We start from the raw sequence: 21,287 nt of genomic DNA on the forward strand, positions 1-21,287 counted from the left end.
GGTCTGAACTCAATTAAAAAGTATATTGTCCAATAATACTTCCAGTTATATTCATTGCCGACTCCGAAAAAAACATCGTTGTTCGCGCGTTGCAGCAAAAAGCTTGTGGTGCATATAAAGGACATTGCGATTTTTAAACAACTACAATTCTTGACATTCTTCGCTAAATTATAATTGCGGTCATGTCGTTTGCATTAAGTGAGTAATGGTCAGTGCGTGTTCAAGAAAATGTGTAAAGTGACGTTAATGGCAAAATACTAGATGCGTCGTTGGCCTTGCAGTGCTTGCTTGTGAAAAATTGCATATGATAAGTAAGTGACAAGCCAAAGGCTCCCTCTATCTACTGAGAAAGCACATGGGGGACACCCACACATTCCTTCACACAAATACAAACGCACGGCATAGTATGCATCAACAAATGCAAATCGAATTTGACGCCGAGCTGTCGAAGTTGTGTGTAGTGTATAATAAATGTCAAGGCATTTTACATGGGTCGACCGACGTTGTCGTCCCTGCACATACACACACGCATGCACACATATGAATATCCTGTCCCTTCTAATACGCTTCGAGTGGTGCAGGTTATGAACCTGCGTGTTCTGCGCTCATTACGCATGTGTGTGTATGAAAATGTGTGTGCGTTCACATACATACATATACATATATGTATGTTAGTAGTACGCATACATACACATGCCTCGTTGAAGGAAGAGAGCTTTTAATTTTTGGCATTCTGATGCTCTACACACAACATCGAGGTCTTTTCCATAGCATACATTTCGGGGTGAACAAGAGTAAAGCTGAATGTTGTAGACTAAAGCAAACAATTAACAATTATTATAGTAGCATAGCTTAAAATGTTTCCAAAATTTAACAAAAATATTATAAGTTGCCTATATTCGAGAGTGGTGTAGCGTATAAGCAGTGTTGTCTATGCTGGATTCGCAGCACTCTGTGAATAAGCTGACGGAGCTTTCGTTATCCATTGGAAACACTGCGAAGAAATTAAGTTTGAAATTGCAGTTCAGTCTTGTCGTGAATGCAGCGCAGATCGATAATAAAACCAGAAGCAGCGGAGAAGTGCTTTGAACAAAAAATTCGACACATAATTTAAGTATCCCCGTTTTGGGTTCATTCTGCAAAAATTCCCATACTAAAACGTTGCTTATCAAAATCGCAAAACCAACGCAAAATTCAAATTCCTCTACAAAAGCAAAATCAAAATTGTAAAACATAGAAGACAAAAGTGTATAAATCTAACAAAAAAGCTACAATTGTGTAAGCTGAATGAAATGGTTAAATCAAATCCAAACACCAAGCTGGAATCAATAGTTCAATCAATTTGCCAAGTAATAATTGAATAGAATAACTAATCTAGGAATTGTGTTAAAAGTGTCCCCTAAAAATTAAACACATTTGAAATGAAAATTTTCGCCTACGTGCAGTGAAAATTTTTTTCCGATTTTTAGTATGTACATGTACGTTAAAACGCTCGTGGGCACCATAGCAGGCACATCGGGTGGAGGAGGCGTCCGGCGAGCTTTTGCCACCCCTACGACCAGCTACTGCTGCTGCTGATGCGGCTGCTAACGGTTTTCTAGCACGAAACAAATGGCCAATGAAATGTTGTGCACGTCAGCGAACAATTTGCAAACCATCATTATGCAAATCAAGTGTAAAAAATGCCAAAAACTTAAAAACCACTGTAATATAGAGTACAAAACAAGGCAACAATATTAACGCAAAAATAAAAACGAAAAGAAAAGGAAGAAAGAAGAAAAAATAATCAGCAGCAGTGAAACGGTGCGAATAAGTAACAAAAGCTAACAGTGCATTAACAGCCGCAGCCAACTTTGTGTATTTTTTTGTGTTCTGAGCTTTTCTCTCTCACGCTGCTCTCTCTCCCTCTCTTTCGCTGTCTGTGACTCCCACTAACACTCTCTCGGCTTTGGTTCGACACTCACTCTCTCTCTGTGAAACAAAAGTTCAATGAAAACTATAAGCGCGGATAATATTCCAATGTATCGCAGCAGTCGGGGGCTGTTGTAGTAATAGTACACACCAATACAAGGACACAGAGTGAAAGCTTGCCAGTCAAGGACTGGAATACGACGCGTATACGCAGCCAAGAGTCATCGTCAACGACAACGCCAACGCCAACGCCAAAGCCAGAGTCGAAAGCAAGGCGACATTTACGTTTTACGCGCGCAACTCTGTAACTATTTGTGTGCGCGTGTGTGATAGTGTGCGTATACGCACGTGTGTCTGTGTGTGCGTGCGTGTGAATGAGCGCGCGCCAAGTGCAACATATCAGAGATATAGGATTATAGATACATATAGCAGACACACACACGCATAGCAGACGAACATCCTTCAAGGACTGCACAAACTATGCATTTGAGGCCATGACAGCCCACAACAGCATTGACAACGTCCACAAAATGGACTGCGACCACGTCGTCGATGCCAAGAAGCTGCTGTTGATAGCTGACGATAATAACAACAATAATAATAATAATAATGACACGCGGCTGCTGCCCGAGCCAGTTGAATCTCCTACCAAAGCCTGCTCCTCCGATTTACTATTCAACAAGGCGCGACGCCGGCGAAGAGCTCTCGAAGCACACAACCAGCTGAAGCATCCGGAGCAGTCGGAGCACTCTCTTCTACGTCCTCGTCCTCGTGCTCGGCCAGCCATAATGGTCGAGTACCGACGCTCATATCGAGTGCTCATCGTGACCGCGCTCCTCGTCAGCTTGGTTGCCAGCTTCATTACGATTAGTGCTGGCTTTCCGCTCGATGGCTCGCAGAACTCCTTCTACACGTTCCGCAAGTGGTATACCGGCCTCAATGGCACATTGGAGCTGGAATTCAAGACGGAACAGCCCAATGGCCTCGTACTCTACACGGATGATGGTGGCACCTATGATTTCTTCGAGCTGAAACTGGTCGAGGGCGCCCTGCGTCTGCGCTATAATCTTGGCGGAGGCGCACAAATCATCACCGTGGGCAGGGAGCTGCACGATGGCCATTGGCATAAGGTGCAGGTGCTGCGCAATGATGATCAGACCTCGTTGATTGTGGACGGCGTCTCACAGCAGCGTTCGACCAAAGGCAAAGAGTTCCAGTTTGGCAAGTTTGCCAGCAACTCGGATGTGTATGTCGGCGGCATGCCCAACTGGTACAGCAGCAAGCTTGCGCTGCTCGCACTGCCCAGCGTTATCTTTGAGCCACGCTTCCGTGGCGCCATTCGCAATCTAGTCTATGCGGATCAGCCGGGTGGCACCACCAGGCGCCAGGAGATGAAGCAGCCGCGGGACATCAAGTGCGGCGATGCGCCCTGCGACCATGGCGAGATGCCAACACGCGAGCGAGGCATGAGGGTGAGTTTTTCTTACACTGATATCTATTCAATCTGTTCTTTAACAAAGACGGAGGATTTTAAATTACTTGTAATGTATGTAACTGAAAATATGTCGCATATTTGTTTAATAGCGTCGATAAGATGAAGTTAGTGCCAAGTTTTCCGAAGTAATTCAAACTAATGTTGCTGATTATATCTTAAGTAAATTTATATTCCCAGTTATTCCCGTGATGAACAAAAAGGAGCTACATTGAAGATTATAAAAAAAGTTGTATTTATTATAATATTAATATTCATTCATTATTGAATATTAGTTGTATAAAAACTTGTTTATGCTGCGTATTTTATTGGAATTGAAATTTGACGTACTTTATTATTATTTCACTGAATCCATTCAAGAACAATTTTGAATTACTTATAAAGTATTTAGCTTATAACATTTTGTCGAAAAGGCGAAGAGATCAAAACTAATTTAATTTTATATTTCAATGAAATACACATTCGCAATTCGCAAAATCATAAGAAGTATAGTCATACTCAAGCTTCCAAATACATACTTTTATTATAAAAGTCTTATAATATAGTATATTAAAAGTAATATTCTTTCATTATTGAAAATAAGCAGAAAAATAATATGCGTTTTAAATCTAATTTGCTTATGTTGCGAATTTTGTTTTCAAAATAAAATAAGATCTTTGGATTTTCAGTATTAGCGCAACAAATGTTATCAATTATTTCGTTTTATTGAATGACCTTGAATCAGCCGACCTCCAACATCCAGCAATCATAATTTGCTTTTTACTATATATAATATTTCGAAATTTTTTATATGTTGAACCGAAAAAAGTAAACAAGTTTTTTTGTTTGAAATATTTGCTACATTCTTCATAACAAAAACTATTCAAGAATTTGGAAATAATTCACAACTATTTAACTGTCTTCTAACTCTTCAAATCAATAAATAAAAATAATCAAAGTCAATATAAGTATGTCTATTTTTAATGCAATTTGGTTTGATTATTTTTGAGGAATTAACAGAGAACTAGAAGGCTGAGTAGTTTAGCTATTTTTCTATATTCTTCAATGTAATTTTCTTTATGTCCCGTCCCAAAGATTATTACCTCTTAAAATCAAGTACAGTATAATAATAATTTACCTTTCCGCTGCTTTATGGGTTTGATTTAATGCGTCAGTATTGAATAAATTTGATATTGATTATATATATAAATTATGAAGTTTACAGCTGTTCAATAGACAAGCATTACTTTTCTTTTTATTGAATAATCAATCCGATTTGCAGGGCGTTCGAGGCAACACGACCGATGCCTGTGAGCGCAACGATCCCTGCCAGCACGGCGGCATATGCATATCCACTGATTCCGGTCCAATTTGCGAGTGTCGCAACCTTGAGTACGATGGCCAGTATTGTGAGAAGGAGAAGGCGCCATCGGAAGCAACGTTCCGCGGTACACAGTTCCTTTCGTATGACTTGGGCCAGACGGGCGCCGAGCCAATTGTCAGTGCCCAAGATGCGATCTCTTTCTACTTTCGCACTCGCCAGCCAAATGGTCTCCTCTTCTACACGGGCCACGGCACCGACTATCTGAATCTGGCGCTGCGCGATGGCGGCGTCTCGCTGACCATGGGTCTGGCCAATGGCAAGCAGGAGATGCACATTAAGCCATCGAAGGTGCGCTTCGACGACCATCAGTGGCACAAGGTTACGGTGCATCGACGCATCCAGGAGATCTCGTCTATCACCAGCTTCTGTCGGGTGCGTAGCTCTCTTTTCCTCTACTCGGATTTATTTAATGACTTCCCTCCTTGTGCAGCTCGTCACTGTGGTCGATGATGTCTATACGGATCACTCGCACATTGCCGGCAAGTTTACCATGCTGTCCTCGTCTCGCGTCTACGTTGGCGGCGCTGTTAATCCACGTGCTTTGCTCGGCGCTCGCGTGCACAACAATTTTGTGGGCTGTTTGCGCAAAGTGGAGTTCTCCGCAGACACTTTGAACTTGAATCTCATCGATCTGGCCAAGAGTGGCTCAAAGTTAATTCAAGTGGCGGGCAGTCTGGAGTATCAGTGTCCTAGTGGCGATCCTCAGGATCCTGTGACCTTCACCACACGCGAATCCCATTTGGTAAGCGAAGAAAGAGCATTCAAAGTGTGTATTGTGTATTTAACTGGTGTTTGCAGGTGCTGCCGCCATGGGAGACGGGCAAGCAGAGCTCCATCAGCTTTAAATTCCGCACCAAGGAACCCAATGGCATCATCATACTGGCCACCGGCTCCAAGCAGCCGCGTGCCAAGAACGTAAGTTTGATTGCTTTACGGTTACGGTGTTTGTTAGCCGATGTTAATGCTCTACTCTATTGCAGCCCGTGCTGATTGCCATTGAGCTGCTTAATGGACACATCTATATACATCTGGATCTCGGTTCCGGTGCCTCGAAGATACGCGCCTCGCGACGCCGCGTTGACGATGGCGACTGGCATGATCTCATACTGCGACGCAATGGTCGCGATGCCAAGGTGGCTGTGGACGGCATTTGGAATGATTTTCGTACACCTGGCGACGGCACCATACTGGAGCTCGATGGTCATATGTATGTGGGTGGCGTTGGGCCTGCTTACAATAATGTGGCCTGGCCGGCGGCCATCTGGACGGCAACGTTGCGACAGGGATTTGTGGGCTGTTTGCGTGACCTGGTGCTCAGCGGCAAGGCGATCGATATAGCTGCCTTTGCACGCGTGCAGGACTCGGGTGAGTACACACACACACACACACACAGGCTCAATTTACATAGTTAGAAGGTTTAATTTTGGATAATGTAATAATGTAATGAGTAACGTCTCTCGCGTCTCTCACCTCTTGCAGCTTCGGTGAAACCTTCGTGCCATGTGCAGGGCAATGTTTGCAGCGGCAATCCCTGCCTCAACGGCGGCACCTGTCTCGAGGGCTGGAATCGACCCATCTGCGACTGCTCGGCTACCTTGTATGGCGGACCAACCTGCGGCAGGGAATTGGCCACGTTGGCCTTCAATGGCAGCCAGCACATGACCATTTGGCTGGCCAATGGACAGGGCACCAAGACACAGACCGAGGAGCTCATTATACGTTTCAAGACCTCACGTCCCGCTGGATTGTTGCTCTTGACAAGCGCCGAATCGAATTCACCAGATCGTCTAGAGATTGCCTTGGTGGCTGGACGCATTCGAGCAAGTGTCCGGCTGAGCGATCGGGAGAAGGTAAACAGAGTCTGATGGCAGTCTGATTGCTGTGCTCAGCAAACTTGTGAGTGACTTAACGATGGTATTAATATGTATGTTTGCTCGATCTATGCTCGACAGAACCTGCTCGCTGGCCAATCGGTGCTCAATGACAATAATTGGCACACCATACGATTTTCGCGTAGAGCATCGAATCTGCGTCTACAAGTTGACGGGGCTCCCCCCGTCAGGGGTATGTTATGTATGTATCAACAGCACATCTATTGCCCTACTACGTGTCGTGCCGTGTCGTTTTTTACAAAAAAAAAGAAGAAAAAAATATTAATGAAGGATACTCCCCATTCTCGAGTCTCCTGCTTACTACTACAGTTATTCCATATCATATCAATGATTGTTAGACCTCCCCCCAAAAGAGCGCAATGAAGGCCAGTTCTATATGCTATTGTAGAGATCCTTTACCCCTCAAAATATCCTTTTTGCTTAAAAGGTGTGTGCAGGTGATAGGAAAGCAGTCAAAAAAAACAAAAAAAAGAAAGAAAGAAAAATGCAGATTGAAGCAGCGGTTTTTTAGTTCTTCTTAAACGTTGTTTAAACTTTTCATTTCGAGAGCTTTTCAGTTAACTACACACAAACACAGCTACAAATACAAACACACACAACTATATATGACACATACACGCATACAAAAAAAGAACACACATATTGATGATGGAAAAATGATGAAAAGCTAAAAATGTTTTACCTCTTAAATGTTTGATTTCCTCATGACAAAACCAAACAAAAAACTTAATTAGCTGAGATTTGAGATAGAATTTGAACATCACATAATATCAACATAATACTCATTATCCTACTCGTACTCGTACTCGTATACTCATTCGATTCACACTCACTTTATAAATCAAAATCACACCAAATGAAAAAATACCCGTACATTTTGTAAGGCTCTTTCACCTAATTAATTATTGAACTTTCAACTCAACTCAACGTTTTCCACTCCATTTGCTTTGTTGTGTTCTTTTTACTTTTCATTTTTGGATTAATCATTGTTGACAAATTATTAAACGATTCTTTGCCCATATTTGACTAATTATCAATTCTATTAACTTGCCAATCTCATTATTATACTTGATACAACTATTCATTTATTTGACTCTCGTTAGTTATATATTTGAGACTTTTTCAAACATCTTGATGTTGTGTTTTCATTTGCAATAACTCTCTATTGCCCCCTCTCTCTCTCTATCTCTCTATCTGTCTCTCTCATATACTACTTACTATACTATGTTTGATTTTGCGACAATCCGAAAAAAACAATCAGCGAGAGTGTGCCAAACAAAATAAATAATTTATTGAAAATTAAATACTCAACTACTTATTAGTATGTACTATCTATGTGCCAAACAAAAGTTAAGATTAACAACAACCAAGTATTGAAACAGGTGTACAGCTGCTATCAAATCGCATTGAATGTTACTATAAATATAAAATTTGATTGTCTTGTAAATTGTTATGTCCATGATATGATATACATATAGTATTATCATATTTGAAGTATTCGTACTTTCTTTCTGTTTGAAACTTTTCGCACTTGATCCACATCAAGTGCTTGTAAATTACTTTCATGATTTCATTATGTGTTTACTTTTTCGTTTATAGTTTCCTTGTAAATATGACAACAATTTGTAATTACAGGCATTCTCAGTTTAAACAAACAAAAGCAATCAAAAAGTGTGTGTGTTTAAATAAATTATTAAACGACACGTGTGGTATGTGAACAAGTTCGTTTCAGGAGTGTATAATTAAAGTAATACAAATGTATTTTAGCCAACTAAACAAGCATAACAACAAACAACAGCAACTCAGCATTAACATCAACTGCGGTACTTGTTCAAGTACTTCAATTATTCAAAAAAAATCAAAAAAACAAAAAAAAAAACAATGTCAAATGCAAATGCAATTTTCATATCACACAATTGTGATCTTAATGACCTTTTCTATTTCAACAAAAATGCAACAACAGCGAAAGCGAAAGCCAAATCCGAAACCAAAGCGAAAGCGAAAGCCAAAGAGAACTAAATAAACATCGTAAATAATTTCAAATGTTTTTTTGAGGCGAGAGCAAGAAAAAAAAATCGACACGCAAGAACTCGGTGAAACATTTTTTTGCCAAATCGCTCGATAAAGTCCAACTCAAGGATGCAAAAAAATGGAAATGAAAATGAATGAAATGAAAATGAAATGTGGCAAATAAGAAAAAGAGTCTCACGCGAGTGGCGACTTATTGAGACGAGAAGGCAAAACAATGTTTGGAAGCACCCAGGGCTGTAATTTTGCACCATTTAATATGTAATTAGCTTTGTGTTAAGTAAACTATGTACTCGTTAACAACAACAACAACAACTACTACTTCTACTACTACTAGTACTACAGTAAAAACTAAAAACAAAATACTAAGCGTGTCCAAAACGTACAAATTAGTTTCGCATTATATTGTGTAAGTGTACAAAATGTGTGCAACTTGGCCGACAAACGACAAAACGACATCGCCAACCACACGGCCTCCTCCTTCAAATCCATCTTCTGGCTCTTGTTGTTGGTGGTCCGTGTTGGCTGCTTTGCTCTTTGCCTGCGTGTAGCCCGGCCGTACACTTTGCACTCGCACACGCACACACACCTTGAGAAGAAGTATTGCTGCACCACGCACGCACACACACACACACACAAATTGCACACACTCACACACACACAGTCGCGACACACACGTCAGAGTTTGCATGTGCGCACCTGAAAGTGAAATGAGTAAAAAAAGCAAGCAAACAAAATTAATAACTTTGAATAAATACAATGGAAATCGCATGACATGCTGCCACATGCCACACAACATTCTCTACGATTAGCAATCTCTCTCTCTCTCTCTCTCACACACTCTCTCTCTCTCTCTCTCTCTAACTCTATCTCTGTCTGTTTCTATAGAAAATTTGGCACAAATTCAAAGTACTTATAACTACTTACATACATATGTAAATGCGGCTAATTATATGGCTAACAAAGCAGCTGCAACCAACAATTGTGTCCTACATCGCTTTCACTCTCTCACTCACTCACTCATTCTCTGTCTCTCTCTCTCTCTCTCTGTATATCTTCGCCTCAGACTATCGCTTACTGCAGCCATTTGCATGTGCAGATTATGTCAATCATACTCACGCTGAACCACGCGTCGTATGCGCAATGTAGTCGCACAATAACTCATACTCGTATTCTAGCTAGACGTAGTAGTCAAAAGCACACGCAAACCAAAACCAAAACCACTAAAACTACAACTTGCGACTCTCTATAGGCCACACACATACACCCACACACACATACATACATACAAGCACATACATAACATAACATTTACTGAACAAATTACAAATTACAAATCGATGTTTAGTTTCAATGTCGTTCAAACAGCCGCAAAAAAAAACTGTTTATTTCGTTTTTCGTTTTTTCTTTTTGATTATTATTTATTTTTGGTTGATGAGTTTGGCGTTTAGGTAAGAAAACCAAATAACAAAACAAAATCAATTAAATTGAAATCGTTGTCTTCGGTTGTCATTGTTGTAGGCGTCTAGTTGCAACGTACGTTAAGTTCAACTCTTTCATTTTGTTGAGTTTGTTCTATCAAGCAATGCACCTATCGAATATATATAAAAAAAAAAATATGTCACCGCTACAGTAAATACTCGTAAAAGAGAATGTATCTCACACACCAATTTATCAAAAACAACAAAATAACAAAAAGCAATTATTAAAATAAGTCAATATGGAACGCATATGTACAACTAATCTGTATGTATGTGTGTAGATATATGTACTGCGCACCCAACTCAATACTCAATACTCTACTATTTAATTTAACTAATTAACTTCACTAGCGATATTATCTTCATTAAGTTGATTTGTTTCGATTGAAAGTCGCTTGCAAATGCAAATGTAACGACAACTCAGTTTATTTCGTATTTTTCATTTGATATTCAAATCTCTACTCTATTCTCTACTATAATCTATCCACACCGGCATATACTTATGTGTAGGCATATATATGCAAAACTATCGTAATACTATCGTATAACTGCACCTTTCTTTAGTATGTACCCAAGCTGCATTGACTACAAAACAAACAAACAAACAAACAAATAATTCTAGCCACTTTCGAGTGACACTTTCAAAAGTAACTCGTACAGCAACTGCTTGAAATGAATTATGAATTGAAATACTATTCGTACTTAGATCAATGTCTACTAAAAACGCAACTACTACTACTACTACTACTATATTATTACTTACTATCTATTACTATTTGAATACATATACTCGTATGCGTATGTGCTTCTTGTAACTAAAAACTAAACTTAAAAAAAAAAATTACATTCGTTTGTCACCAACAAAACAAAACTCAGCAACTCTAAGAACTACTACTATCCTTATCCATTTAACCATAATAATATCCATATATCCATAAATATATATACTACTACTACTACTACTACTCTATATATACGATATGCCTAAAGTGTTAACGGTACTTTGCCTAGTCTAAATATTAGAGCAAGCCCCCACAGGCTGGCACATTCCCCATGCCCGTAACCCCTTGAGCTTTATCGATCTCTGCTGTATTCTTTGCACCACAGCTGAGACAATCCTGGGACGCCACAGCACCATGGAGATACGTTCCATCCATCTCGGTGGACTCTTCCATGCCGAGGAGGAGATCCAAATGACCTCGACCATGCCGAACTTTGTGGGACAAATGCAGGGCTTCATATTCAATGGACAGCGGTAAGCGAACGATTTTTCTTCTCTATACTTAATACTAATTTTTATTTTGTATTTTCCCTTAGCTATTTGGATATCGTAAAGTCGTTGGGACCGGAGCTGTCGGCGCTGCCGAGTGCCACCTTCAAGCTGACCGCACGCTTTGTCAACTCGCCAGCTGGACAACCGTATCATGCGGCCACGTTCCGCTCCAAGCACTCCTACGTGGGTCTGGCCATGCTCAAGGCCTACACAAGCATCTCCATTGACTTCCGCTTTAAGACAGTGGAACCAAATGGTTTGCTCGTCTTCAATGGCGGCAGACGCAACGATTTTGTCGCTGTGGAGCTGGTCAATGGCCACATACACTACACCTTCGATCTGGGAGATGGACCTGTGACGATGCGGGACAAGTCTCGCATACACATGAACGACAATCGCTGGCATCAAGTCAGCATACGTCGTCCGGGACCCAAGACTCATACTCTGACCGTGGACGATTCCTTTGAGATTATCACGCTGACGGGCAATAATATGCATCTGGAGTTGGCGGGCATTTTGTACATTGGCGGCGTCTTTAGGGACATGTACTCCAAGTTGCCGGGTTCGATCTCATCTCGCTCTGGCTTTGAGGGTTGCCTGGCTTCTTTGGATTTGGGTGATACGTCGCCTTCGCTTACCAGCGATGCAGTTGTGCCCAGCTCGCTGGTTGTAAGTGGATGTGAGGGACCCACCAAGTGCAGCCAGAATGCGTGCGCCAATCGTGGCATCTGTGTGCAACAATGGAATGCGTATGCCTGCGAATGTGACATGACTTCGTACACGGGACCCACTTGCTATGATGGTAAGCAGCTGTTTGAGCATAGTAAATGAGAAATGGAAGTTCATAATAAGCACACCTCATATTTTCAATACTTTCATAATTTTATTAATTGATAGCCAAAACTATTTTACTAAATTTCTGTATCGCATTCAAGTCATATTTCAATGAAACTACCATTCTTAATCCTTTAAACAACGAGAAGGAAAGTCGAGTTTCCTCGACTGTGGAATACCCTCTTCTCATTTTCAATACAAGCAAAGGATATACAGAATTATTATATTATTGGTATATCGGTATACCACTACTTTCAAAATATACCATAGAGTACAAAATATACCATATAGCGAACCAGAGCAACTAACATTCGACTGCAGCAGCAATTTAAAAACTTATATTGTATAACTTCTACAATATTTATCTGCTCGCAACCAAATTATTTAGCGACATTCCTCTAATATTTTTATATTTTTCTAGAATTTAATTTATTTACTCAACTCAAATACGTTTCTCTTGTTAACCCTATTTAATTCAATATTTTGCCTTGCAGAATCGATTGCCTACGATTTTGGCAACAACAAGGGCATGGTGCAGTACACTTTCCCCGAGAATACGCAGGCGGACACCGAGGAGGACAACATTGCATTGGGTTTCATCACCACCAAACCGGATGCGGTGTTGCTTCGCGTTGAGAGTGCCACCACACAGGATTACATGGAACTGGAGATTGTGGAGGGCAACATCTTTATGGTGTACAACATAGGCAGCGTGGATCTGCCGCTGGGCGAGATTGGAACTAAGGTCAACGACAATGCCTATCACGTGGTGCGCTTCTCCCGCAAAGGTGGCAATGCCACGCTTCAACTGGACGACTACAATGTGCAGGCACTTACACCGCAGGGTAAGTGATGGATGGCTAATACAAATGATGCAGACTGCAGTGGTTCCTTGTTCTGGTTGTGATTTGCAGGCCACCACTCGACCGTGTTCAATACGATGTCGAACATCCAGGTGGGAGGCAAGTTTAGCCGCAACGGTCGCATAAGGATCGAGCGTCCGTTTGCTGGCGTCATTGCCGGTTTGTCGGTGAACAAGCTGCGCATTCTGGATTTGGCCGTCGAACGCGATCCCCATATCACCGTGCGAGGAGATGTTCAATTGGTAACTGGAGTATTAGATAGAAATGATCTGCAGAGAATGCAGCAGGTTAGGGAATTTATTTGAAATTTTATTTCAATTCCTCTCAACTTTCAACTTTCCAAGTATTTTTCTCATCGTAACAAAAACCAAACCGTTTTTTTATTCAAAATTCTTTCTTTAATCAAAACCAAAAAAATCAATTCAAATATTTTAACTAAATCAATGAAAATCGTATAATTATCAGCTTCATATGCAATCTGAATCACTTTTCCCCCCAAGTCTGAAATCCCATGCAAGGGGGAAATTTGGTTCTGCATTTTAAATGAAAAAAAAAACTAAAACTAAAAAAAAAAAAAAAAGTATTAGCTAATCATAAATGTATAAACTAGTGTAAATGCCACTTTATTTATTTATTTCAATTGTTTTGTGTCAGTGACGTAACCGCTTTTAACCAGCACCAGCAATTAATAATTACTACCCAAAACTGAAATTGCCACTAACCTCAGTTAAAACTCAGCTATTTGATATATTTATTCCTTGACGCACAGCATAAAGCAAACTAATCAAATTGTGAATATATATATTATAAAATTATCTACAATTACTAATAAGCGTACACACATTTAACAAATGCAGATAGTATTTTATTATTGATTTCAATTGCACTTTAATTGTAACTCGTAATTCAGCCATTTTTGAGCGCACTAATGCTGCATGACTCTACACATTTATTAGCACATCAGTAAACTAATCCACAAAATCACACAGCTCATTCACAACATATAAAAGCAAATATATTCAAATAATTTATTGTTAATTTGAATATTAATTTAACCTTTCAAATAGATACAGCTTGGCACTTTCCCAATTGCAATTCAACAAATCAACTTGCCGGAAATTGATAAACAAAATATAAGAATACTCTAAAGAATTAGTTGCCAAATAATATTTCCAAATTCTCGAAGAGCTTTAATTAATTGCAGACATTAATTTACTGTATTCAAACTTACGATAATCAATCGCTGCGCAAGCAATTCATATTCATTTTATTAAATACGTGTTTCAAAGAAAAACATTTAAATACTATTGAGAAATTTCATCTAATTTAATCAAGTTTAATTTTCTGATTATCAATAACAATAATTGCCACATGAGTTAATCAAAATTGCAATAGAGTTCGTCAAAATTTCAAATAGTTCTTTTACTCAACGTGAACTTATGATGATTGATGATTAGCTTCCTCAGCATATTTAAATTTCAATGCACTTCTATTTACGAATACATATGTATGTAAACAAACTCCCAAGCTATAGAGAAATTCCAATTATTGAATTCATTAACACAATATTAAATTTTAGTGAAGCACTTAAAGCCTTCATTTGCTACTTCGCAACCATAATTATTTGCTTAAAGCCAAGACATTCTTGGTTTCTCTCACACACATCCACTTACATAAACACACTGTACATACACACGTACTTATAATGCACCTACTACTAATACTTACTCGTAATACAGTTAACAATCACTAAAACATACAATAACCGCTTGGCCAGTTCGGCGTTAGACCAACTGAAGTAAAATCAGACTTTGAATTCTACTCGACAGACGCCAGCAAGCGGTTACCCGGGTGCCATAGACGATCTGATTTTCTCCGGCGCCGGATCCGGATGTCGTGGCGACGACGAAGACGAATGCACGCCTCCCTTCGAGTCGGGCAGTGGAGATGATCTCATCACGCCGGTCTATGTGCCACCCACAAAGCAGACAACAACCACACAGCAGGGCAACAGCTTGAGTGTCGATCGCAACAACAACAACAATAACACAAGCAACAACAACAATGGCACAGAGCGTGCCTGCGATGATGAGGATTGTGTGCACGGATCTGGGGATTATGGCGAGACAACGGAACAGTTCACAGCGACAAGCACGGCGAAGGGTGCAGGTGAGTTTAGCACTTTGGATTCGAGAATTTATTATTCCTCTTTTGTTTTTTGCCAATGTGGTGTCATGTTGTCATTGACATTAGCATCACAAAACACGTACACACACACAACCAGACACACACACATATATATATACAGATCATCAGACATTCTTAGCTAGCGATATAAACTTATATATACTCTTATATTGTTCGAGTAAGTAGAACTAGAGCTCTGGGTTGTAATTATAAACACATACAAGCATATTTAGCTAGTGCATACATACACATCCACTAACACGCACACACACACACATGCATATTGAATATATACTACATATATATGAACATGTGTTTGTATATTTGTGTCTAGTTAAGCCGCTTTATTAGTCTCAATGTTCTTGTTAGCGATCTCGTCCTCGGGGTTCTTTTTGTGTGCGCGCCTTGAAGTATGCAACGCTTTTTGAACGCTTTTTGCCACAAGTACACAAAACCTATAACTACATATATAAAAGTATATAACTATATCAATCTATATATATAACATATATATCGTCTAGTTGCAAAACTACACTCACTCCACAGACATTGATCAGACCAATCGATACCAAAACCAAAACCAATACCAATCCAATTTCAGCTCAGTTCAAATCCCAAATCAACAAAAATCGATATCAAAAATCAGCCTCACTCTCGTGTCATCTTCTCAGCCTCAGCTCAGCGCCATCCATTCAAGTTGTTGATGATGCTTCCTTCCTTCTAAGTAATTTGAACTGACAATGAGTACGCCTTATGTGTCTCTTTCAGAATGTGAACACATCTTCATATTTCTGACTGTGGTCGCGCCTTGGATACTCTGTAAATTTACATAAAAAAAAAGAACAGAACAAAAATCGATGCAAGCAAACGTCTGTCTCTAGTAGCAATAAACAAAAAGCAATGCACTTAGGCTAAGCTCCTAAAGTATTTACATATTTAGGCAGATATTCGATATCTGAGCAATTACCACCAACAAAAAGCGACAAGCATAATTATAATAATAAAGATAACAACAACAACAATAACAACTACTACTACAAGAACAACAACAACAACTAGAACATCAAATTACTCCTACTACAACTACAACAACAACAACAACAAACTACACAGCGATCATTAGCGTGTGCACGTAAAGCGTTTCGTTGAGCATCGGGTAGGGGTAATAATCAGAAGGTGGATCAGAAGGAAGTCATATCAGATATATGTGGATTTGTATATGTGTGTATTTATGTGTATACTAATAGTATTACCTCTCTTTGAACGTGGTCTAGAAAGTACTTGTATTTTTGCATAGTTTATTTATTGTACTCGTATATCATACTAAAAAGCAAAACGTTAGTCGATTATCGTAAAACGAATATCGTACAAAGTATTTACATACTACATTAGCTTACCTACATATGCACTTATTAACCTAAAGGCGATTGTATGTCGTAAATGTATATCGTAATTTGCAATTAACATGAAAAGTATTAACTGACATCGCATACATGCACATATTTACCGATGGGGTAAGTGCATATGCCAAAAACGAATATCGTAAACTGAATATCGTAAAGTGACTATCGTGAAAAGTGTTTAGCTTACCCATTGACATATGTAACCTGAATATTGTTAGGCGAATATCGTAAGACGATTATCGTAAAAAGTATTTAGCTAACCCATTGACAAATGTAACCTGAATATCGTGAAACGATTATCGTAAAAAGTATTTAGCTTACCCTTTGACATATGTACATGCATCTATTAGGTGTTTAAGTGTTTGTGCCTCAATATCGTATGTATATCCCAATTGTACATATCAGCCAAGTCGAAGCACAGCATATCTCTCTCAATATCAATAACTCTCTCTATCTCTATCTATCTCTAACTTTATGTTCAATAAACTATGATTACTAATTGCAAGCGGCATAAAAGCAATCTATTTTTCCGGGTGGGAACACACACACACACACTTCTACACTAGCACAAGCACACACAGACCAATACACACACACAATAACACGTAGCGTAGAAACAATAAATCAAATTGAAAACACTAAAAACTGGTGCTAACCCACTTGCAGAGTCCAATAACGAGATGGTCACCGCTTCGACCACAGGACGCAGCAGCGATGTCACCACGGAGCAGCAGCAACACAGCAGCACCAGCAGCAGTAGCAGCAGTAGCAGCAGCAGCAGCAGTAGCAGCAGCAGCAGCTTGGGCAGCAGCACTCCCAGCTACATGACAACGATGTCGAGTGCTGGAACTGGCAGCAGCAGCAGCACATCAATCAGCCAGCCCAGCAGCACCAGCAGCGTGAGCACCACTTCGACACAGCGCACCACCAGCAGCTCGAGCACAACAACAACCACGACGACGACAACAACGACTACCACAACGCCAGTGCCAGAGATACGGACCACGGTGACAGAACGCGACACCACACAGAATATCTATGATGCGATAGGCGGTGGTATGGGTGGCGGTGGCTCAGGTCACGATCATGAGCGTATGCGACTGCCCGATGAGCATTCGTTGCCCCCGATGCCACCGCAATTGCCACAACCGGATCCACCGCCATACGGACCGTACGGTGGCAACACCTACAACAGCAATGTGAACAGCTATCGACCCAAGGGCGGCAAGGGTGGACGCATCAACTCCATTGAGGAGGAGCGCACGGCGATGATCATTGGCATTGTGGCGGGTATTTTGATAGCCGTCATTCTGGTAATATTGCTGGTGTTGTGGCTGAAATCGAATGGCGATCGTGGCTACAAGACGGAGAGCGAGAAAGCCGCCGCATACGGTTCGCACAATCCGAATGCCGCCTTGCTGGGCAACACCAGCACCAATGGCTCATATCATCAGCAGCGGCAGCATCATCAGGCCACTGGCGGTGGCTTGCAGGCGGTGCAGCATCATGGGCAACAACAGCAGCCGCCGCATCACAACAACCACAATGGACACAACAATGGCAGCGGCGGCGGTGGCATGATGTCCAGCGGCAGCGGTTCCTTGGGCTATGGCAGCGATGGTCGCCCACAGATGGCGGGATTGGTGCAGCCAAAGGCCAAGAAGCGCGACTCAAAGGATGTCAAGGAGTGGTATGTCTAAGGAGGACAGGACAACTAACAAAAGCGTCGTCAAATTAGCAATAAAACACGTGATGATGAACATCCATTTACCCAGAATACACAACAACAACAAGAACAGCAAAAACAATAATCTATAGAGAAAGTATAATTATTTATTTACAATTGACTCGTGACGTTAATTAGACACATTGACAAAGTGTACAAATGACGGAAGGATAATAAGCGGTGCCCGCACGGATTGGTTTGTTATGGCAATAATGTTAGCAAAAGGACATAAATCAACACACACACACACACACTAACTCAAACACACAGATACTTTAGCTGCATATGCATTAAGTTTTAAAGGCATTAAATCTAGCTGACGGAAAACAAAAAAAGAAAAATGAAAAAATACGATTAATAAACATACATTTTGAGCAAAAATTATGCCTAAGAAATTATAGCTTCAAACTCAAGACTTGCTAAAAAAAAACAAAAAAAAAATGATGCAGCATATATATACACTCGTAATATATATATATATACATATGTGTGTGTATATTATCATTATGTTATAGTAAACAAATTATGCCACTAGCCAATCAAATAATTGTGTATAATATTTCGCTACAAAAAACAAAATATAATCGAAAGATGTCGATGATACAAAATGCATACACAAAACTTTAGCGAAAATTCAATGTAAACGTAATTTAATGAAATACTTATAATGAATACTTATACACATACTAATACTATATATATATATACAGATATAAATACATCCAATTCTATATAAAAAACAGTTTCTGTTTGTTGCGTGAACAGCGTGTAAAGTTATCAAATGTGGTGCTGTAATCTAATGAAAGACGCAGGCAGCGTGCAATTTAATGCTACTTATTATTATACATACATATATAGTAATGAAAATACTAATGATAATGAAGCGAAACATGATAATACTAATGCTAATGAATATAATAATGAAGAAAACAATGATGAAATGCACGAATCTCTCTGCTAACTGATTGTTTAATTGAATTGAAACTGGCTTTAATTAGTTAATTGAATAATGAAAATAATAATGATGATGATGATGTGGATGAGAAACCCAATTGAAAAACTGTACTCGTAGAATTCCCCCAAACGCTTTAGTTAATTTTATTATATATATGCATACTATATATATGTGTATATGTAAGTAATGCGATTTCCTTGTTTGCGTGCAGCAAGCGAAAGCGATTTTTGATTTGTTTTTTAACCCCAAGGGAGAAATTCCCACAACATATATACTTTTAATACAATGTATATGTATTTGAGACTATATATTGCCAGGGAACTTCTCTGTGCAATATGAACTCGGACATATCAATTGACAAGACACCATCTCACATACACACACACGCACACTTGACACACACACACAGACATCGACACTCGACACTGAAGCGAACCTACCTAGCTTTTTTACGAAAAAATGTGAGCGAAAATTACTTTACAGCTAAACAAGAGGAAAATGAAAAACCAAAGTGAAAAATGAAAAATGATAAATGAAAACGAAAACGAGAACAAGCAACAATTTTACAGTATTAGAGCCGCATTATGCGTATTTTTCGAGGCTTACGTGACGTATACACAATCAGCAGCTGCAACTAACAATAAGAAAACTCTCTCACACACTCACACATTAAAACACTCATCACGTTGGAAGATATCGTTTAGTGAAACGCTTTCTTTGATTTGGCAGCTATTTCAATTCATTTATACACTCACACCACACAAACACACACACACACACATACACACACGCCCATGTCCAAGGACTTAGCTGAATTGAGTTGTTCATTGTTATCCTGAATTAACGTTTAACCAATCGACGGTTTATACCAATATCGAATGTACTATTTATACATATATACATATATAAATATATCTATTTACATATACAACAATATATGTGTATATTTAACATCTAACTGCATACATATATATACTGCATTTCAAACAAATTTTTGATATATTTTCGAGTGTTTTGAAACCTCAACTTGTATACAACCGAAATACCACATGACGAAAACTAGCGAATCTAGCAAAATGAAGGACACCTAGGACAATTACAACAAAACAAAAAACACAATACAATGCACACAAATTTATACATATATATACTCTATACAAATGAATGACCCTTCTTACATAATAATACTAATACATTCATACATACTCTACTCTTTATATAAACTTATACATACAAAACAAAATCATACAATACATGCATATATACGATATAATGTAAAATTAATTATTATTGATTATTATTATTACGATTATGATTATCATTATGTCCCTTCGCGATTTGATAATTAATTGATAATTAAATTCAAATGCTGTTGATAACTACTACTATATATTTAAAAAACCAAAACAAAACAAAACAAATTCCCACTTATGTAATGAAACACAAACACTCTCTCCAAATGGCTACGACAAATTTCTATCTTCACAATGTTAATGCTGCACAAGGAAATCTCTGCATTTAAAATAAAAAAAAAACAAAAACAAAGCAACCAAAAAAAAAACAAAGAAAAAGCAAATAAACCACAAAGTTTATTCATTTCTCGATTGATATCAACTCAAATCTTTTGCCTTGCGAATATTCAAAATGCACACTAAAAAACCGAAAAACCAAAAAAATTAAAATTTAACTTATTGAAAATTCTACACACGCCATGCAAATTGTTTAAAAACCAATATTAGAAAAAGGTAAAACCAAAAAAAAAAAACCCAAAAAAACGAAAAAGAAAAAAGAAAACCAATTAAATCAATTCAGATACCAATTGAATAGAATGAATAATGTTATGTGTATGATAAACATAATTGATAAGAGGCAAGGGCAA

The 21,287-nt window shown here is 39.1% G+C and overlaps 1 protein-coding gene across 5 annotated transcripts; it reads left to right on the forward strand.

The window, feature by feature from the left end:
• The first annotated feature begins 816 nt into the window (after positions 1-816).
• LOC132784375 (neurexin 1) lies at positions 817-21,215 on the forward strand. Of its 5 annotated transcripts, none has more exons than XM_060789947.1 (13): positions 817-3,383; positions 4,665-5,138; positions 5,197-5,508; positions 5,565-5,681; positions 5,747-6,131; positions 6,246-6,616; positions 6,719-6,839; positions 11,275-11,422; positions 11,485-12,242; positions 12,769-13,119; positions 13,189-13,424; positions 14,946-15,306; positions 17,394-21,215. In XM_060789947.1, exons 1-13 carry the CDS (start codon positions 2,406-2,408, stop codon positions 18,425-18,427), a joined length of 5,646 nt encoding a protein of 1,881 aa, XP_060645930.1. In that variant the 5' UTR covers positions 817-2,405; the 3' UTR covers positions 18,428-21,215. The 5 variants fall into 5 exon arrangements, with proteins under 5 accessions (XP_060645930.1, XP_060645933.1, XP_060645935.1 ...); XM_060789950.1 differs by having other exon boundaries at positions 13,189-13,379; positions 14,967-15,306; XM_060789952.1 differs by lacking the exon at positions 17,394-21,215 and adding an exon at positions 16,093-17,232 and having other exon boundaries at positions 14,967-15,306.
• Positions 21,216-21,287: the final 72 nt, after the last annotated feature.

Source organism: Drosophila nasuta, chromosome 2R (assembly GCF_023558535.2).
Source record: "Drosophila nasuta strain 15112-1781.00 chromosome 2R, ASM2355853v1, whole genome shotgun sequence".
NCBI lineage: Eukaryota > Metazoa > Arthropoda > Insecta > Diptera > Drosophilidae > Drosophila > Drosophila nasuta.